General features: G+C 44.7%; 1 protein-coding gene across 2 annotated transcripts in view; it reads left to right on the top strand.

The window, feature by feature from the left end:
* Nucleotides 1–3,189, top strand: part of VAX2 (ventral anterior homeobox 2) — a 101,357-nt gene extending 98,168 nt beyond the window's left edge. For both annotated transcript variants that reach the window (XM_018560468.1, XM_018560467.1), the window contains one exon: nt 2,605–3,189. In XM_018560468.1, coding sequence (XP_018415970.1) covers nt 2,605–3,069 — 465 coding nt within the window. In that variant the 3' untranslated portion in view covers nt 3,070–3,189. The remainder of the gene's footprint in view (nt 1–2,604) is intronic.
* The last annotated feature ends 2,047 nt before the right edge of the window (nt 3,190–5,236 follow it).

Below are 5,236 nucleotides of genomic sequence, written 5' to 3'. Positions count from 1 at the left end.
AATTATGGCTGAAAAGGGAAGTGGGGAAACTTTTCTATACTCCCTCGAGAAACTCCATTTCGCAGGCGGCTCTTTCCACAATGCACGCTGAGCGCCCATACAAACCGCCATCAATGGCAGCCTGGGACGGGCAAGCTAATTAACCGCTCTATAAAAGAGCCGGCATGGCAGACGGCAGGATGGGGCTTGTGTGGCCGGAGCGCCGAAATCTTTTTTTTCCCTCCGAATCATGGTTTTGTTTCATTTTAAAGGCACAATTACTTATTTTACCGCGATTGAAACAAAAACAACTAAATCTGAATTGTTGGCCGATGTAATAAATAAATAAATAGATTAATTAATTAATTTTGTAACCAACTTGTTACAGATCTCACTGTCCAATGCAGGTTGAACTCAATGGACGTGAGTCTTTTTTTTTTTTAAAGAGGAACTGCAGGCACAAAAACTTTCATTTAAATATACTCCTCAGTAGCCACAAAAGGATATAATTCCAGTTTGTGAGCACCAAACGCCTTTATAAACCCAGATAATACCATGTAAAGTTAGCAGTGACATCTTCACTGTGCTGTACATAATCTGTGCAGAGAGCAGAGCCATGGGAGGGACCCAGTAGGCTCCGCCCACGACAGGAAACTACAGGAGGGGGCGGAGATAAGACCAGTCACCCTGCATGAGGAGCGAGAGCAGCAGTGAGTGGTCTTTATTCAGGGGCGTCCCTAGGCCGGGTGTCACCCGGAGCAGATACTGGGTGACACCCCGCCGTGACGTCATCGCGCATGCGCATGTTATCACCGCGCGCGTGTGATCACCGTGCGCGTGCGCGATTACCTTTTTGATACCTGCCGGCAGTCATCTTGGTGATGGACGCCGGCAGAGAGAGGAGGGGACGTTCACCCGGCGGGATAAGGTATGTCCCCGGTTCCCCTTCTCTCTCTCCTTCAACTGTCGGGCCCACGGTCCATGAGCGAGAGCCCGACTTTTCAGAGGGGGTGACACCAAAATGACTGTCAGTCATTTTGGTGTCACCCCACCAATGGTGTCACCCGGGTGCGGGCCGCACCCCCTTGTGATGCAACTGCTTTATTACAGGAAGGTCCAAGTCTCACATTGGATTACTGCACAGATCTGGAATAAATGCACAAAGCTCACCAAGGTGTAAGGAAGAAGTGACATGACTTGTGTTTAGACCAAGGGTAGGCAACCTCGGCAATCCAGCTGTTATGGAACTACATATCCCACGAGGCATTGCAAAACTCTGGCAGCCACAGGCATGGCTACTGAAGGCAGTTGCATGATGGGATTTGTAGTATCACCACAGCTGGAGGTTGCCTACCCCTAATTTAGACAATATTTGCTTATCCCGGGGGCCAGCTTAAACATTTAAGCTTGTCCCTACCCCCACCTTCCCCCTTCCTCATGGATTTAGACAATGTTTGAAGTTCAGCTTTAACCTGGCTTACTATAAAGCTACATTGTTGTATATCAATAAAGGGTAATAAGCTAAAATACATTTAATAAAAGGTGTTCTCTTTTAGGTTTTCACGATCCCCGGGCAGGTTACTGTTGCTGTTGGGTGGCTAGTTAAAGCAGAACGGCTCCCCTCAAAGACCCCCTGCGTCTGTTTTGCACTCCTTTCCAAGGGCTTTGACAGCTGCCATGAAGCAAAGACACAGAACTGGTCATACAGTTTTGATACGACTTATCTTGGAGCAGTAACTCATCAATGTGCTGCCCAGGCGTCACATATAATATGGCTATGTTTTATGCTGACAGACAGAGGAGATTATGTAGGGCAGAGCTGACCAAACCTAAAGAAGAACTCCAAGATTTGGAAAAGTTAACCCTTGCAGTGGGGCTGCCCCTGCAATGCAAGGGTTAAGATCTCGTTTTGTCTAGGGGTGAAAATAAAGATATACTCACCCGATTCCTCGGTCCCCCTTGGCTGCTAGACTGGTCCCTGTAGCCTCTTCTCCCCCAGACTCCGGTGGTCTAAGGTCCCGTGATGTCATCATATATAATACAGGTCTTTTAGACGTGAAGACATGTCACAGTCGGGACAGAGGGGGAGAGAGGTGAGCGGTCACTGCCACGGGATTGGAATCGAGGATCAGGTCAGTATTTCCCCCTAGAGAAAAACAAGCCGTTAACCCTTTGCAGTGCGGGTGGGGGGAGCCTCACTTCAAGGATTAACTTATTAAAATCCTGAAGTTCTTTAAACAGATCCGCTGAATGGTTGCAGACAACAATAATAGCTCCTTGGCATGTAATTCATCCTACATATCACCACAGCAGTGAGAGAAAATGTTTTCCTTTACTTGGCTATGAAGATGATAATGACTTTACAATTACAGTGAACTACAGATAATAAGAAACATTGATTTGAATTTAACGAATCTGACAACCAATCAGCTTCGAGATTTCATTTTCAAAGCTTAACTGAACAAACAGAAGAGAGAAGCTGATTGGTTACTGTGGACAACTGCTCCAGTTTTGATAAATTCCCCCCATTGTATATGTTGTTGTTTTTTGTGTTATTGGTTCTTTCTATTCCTTTGGGATAAATATATGACAATGTTGTTTATCAGTTCTCTTTCTCCCCCCTAGGTCAAGGTCTGGTTCCAGAACCGAAGGACCAAGCAGAAGAAGGACCAGAGCAGGGACTCTGAGAAACGCTCCTCTTCCACCTCCGAATCCTTTGCGACTTGCAATATTTTACGGTTATTGGAGCAAGGTAGACTGTTGTCCGTACCAGCACCACACAATTTGCTCTCTCCTAGTCAAAACCCAATGTGCACCCCGTCAGCCAATGGATCCAGCTTGGGTAATTCGGGCAGCACGTCACCAGGAATAAGCAGTAGCCCTCCCGGAGCCGGGGCCTTCACCCTCCAAGTCCCGTCCTTAGCTTCATCGACTTCTCCGAGGCTACCAGGTCCCCTGTGTTTCCCAGGTCCTCTACTTGGAGCCCTCCATGAAATACCAACCGGTTACGGACTGGGTAGCTCGGCATTCGAGCCCTACACCCGCCTGGAGAGAAAAGACAGTGTCACCAGCAAGAAGCCGAGTTCTTAAGAGTCATCGTTGACCCCAAAACTTGTGTCAAAGTCCACTTCATTTGCTTCCTGTCCACACACCTAGTGACTGGTCTTGCAAGTCAAACGAAATATCAAGAGACCTTTCCAACCAAATGTGTCTAGTCGTGTGTGTGCGTGTGTGCGTGTGCTTGTTCTCACAGTGATGACAAATTCCCAAAACAGGAAGTACAGAGCATGACATTGACCGTGGGGGCGGGGGGGGAGGGGGGCACCAGCACATATGTCTGTAGCCAATGTTTAATGATGTGAAAGCAAATGTTAATTAATAACAGACCGGCTTTTAAGTGTCAGCTCTGTAATCCAGCTCAGTGGCGTTCCACACGATAACTATGTAAGGTTCCTGTAAACCAGTGTGGGTGGCACCAAAGTGTATGACAATACACTTTGACAATAGGTAAAAGGTTTGAATACATTATGGCAGGTGGTTATTGTCCAAGGAAGGTTTGATCTAATTTTCATGAATTTGGTCTTTGGATTGCCATGATGATAGGTAAAAGGTTTGACTACAGTATGGCAGCTGGTTATTGACCAAGGAAGACCACGTTTTACCCAATTTATATGAATGTGCTCTTTATATAGCCATGATGATAGGGAAAAGGTTTGACTACAGTATGGCAACTGGTTATTGGACAAGGAAGGCCACGTTTGACCCAATTTATATGAATGTGGTTTTTATATAGCCATGATGATAAGTAAAAGGTTTGACTACAGTATGGCAGCTGGTTTTAGACCAAGGAAGGCCGAGTGTGACCCAATTTATATGAATGTGGTCTTTATAAGGCCATGCCGATAGGTAAAAGCTTTGAATACCGTATGGCAGCTGGTTATTAACCAAGGAAGGCCACGTTTGACCTAATTTCCAGGAAATTGGTCCTCATTTGGCCACCGGCACTATTGGTCAGCATATGAGTATAGACAAACCCAATGGTACAATGGCCTGTTAGTGAGTAGAATCATTATAACTTACTATTTTGGTTCAGTACAACAAATGGCAGTGTGGACATACTTACAAACATTGTCCATAACAGTGTGTCAGGGTTTTAGGAGGTGGAACTATTTTTAGAGCCCGCCAAGTCCAAATGCTTCACTCAAAGTCTGTTGGTTCAGGTACCAGAATATGGATGATCACCAGCACTCCGGAGATGTAGTTCAAATCTTAGTGTTCATTTATTAGAAACACAACGTCACATGCGTCAAATAGCCTAACACTAGGATTTGAACTACATTTCCGGAGTGCTGGTGATCATCCATTTTCTTGTACTTGAAGACGCATGGCACCATTCGTGCTTATCACTGCGAGCACCATGTTAACAAAGGTCTAGATGCTGTAAGGAGTGCAGGAGACGCATCTGTACACAATGTTGGTTCAGGTATACACACTGGAAAAAACATTCCCTATTCTCACCTGAATTAGTGCTGTAGATATTGAGGAAGGCTATGCCAGTACACTTGGTGAAATGAGCGCTATGTGGGGCAATCAATAAGTGGTCAATTCTTCCAAATTAAACATCTGGTCCTTGTGGAAAGATCCACCTGAATTTGAACAACTCAATGTTTACATTGTGGTATCAAACAATCGTTTTCAATCCACGGATTCTTTAAAAAGATCAAATCTATGATCAAACAGCCAACATCGTTATGTGTATGGCAGCATCACAAATTCAATAGAGCTATCAAGGGGCGTAACGTAGAACAGAAATCTTACTTGATCATGTCTTAGGAAGTACAAAGCGGAGGGCTTGGCTCTGATAGAACCAGTCAACTTTCTTCTCATTTAAAAGTCTTAAATATTTCAATTTCCTATTCAGAACATTTTAAAAATCACATTCAACCTTTAGAATTCAGTTCTCTTTTTAATATCGAACTGACGTCTGCCTGTTAAACGCCCTCGGTACATTTTTATAATGTGTATAATAGGTTGAAAATCTTTACAGTGGACACGTAACAATTTCTCTCACATATGCCGCCATTCTGGAGAATAGTAAATGCTTTAATTTGGGATAAAATGTTTCCATCAGAATTTCCTCCATCAGAGACCTCCAGGAGATCTACCAGTGGCGTGGGAATTTAATTATAATTGTACGTAAGAACTGACCCTCTGTTTCTCAAAGGCTTAAACCATTAAAGCTGAACTCCAGGCACGC

The sequence above is a fragment of the Nanorana parkeri genome, unplaced genomic scaffold (assembly GCF_000935625.1).
Source record: "Nanorana parkeri isolate BGI_ZX_2015 unplaced genomic scaffold, ASM93562v1 scaffold456, whole genome shotgun sequence".
In the NCBI taxonomy this organism is placed as follows: domain Eukaryota; kingdom Metazoa; phylum Chordata; class Amphibia; order Anura; family Dicroglossidae; genus Nanorana; species Nanorana parkeri.
The sequence above is the reverse complement of the archived record's forward strand: the minus strand, read 5'-3'. Positions and strand labels throughout refer to the sequence as shown.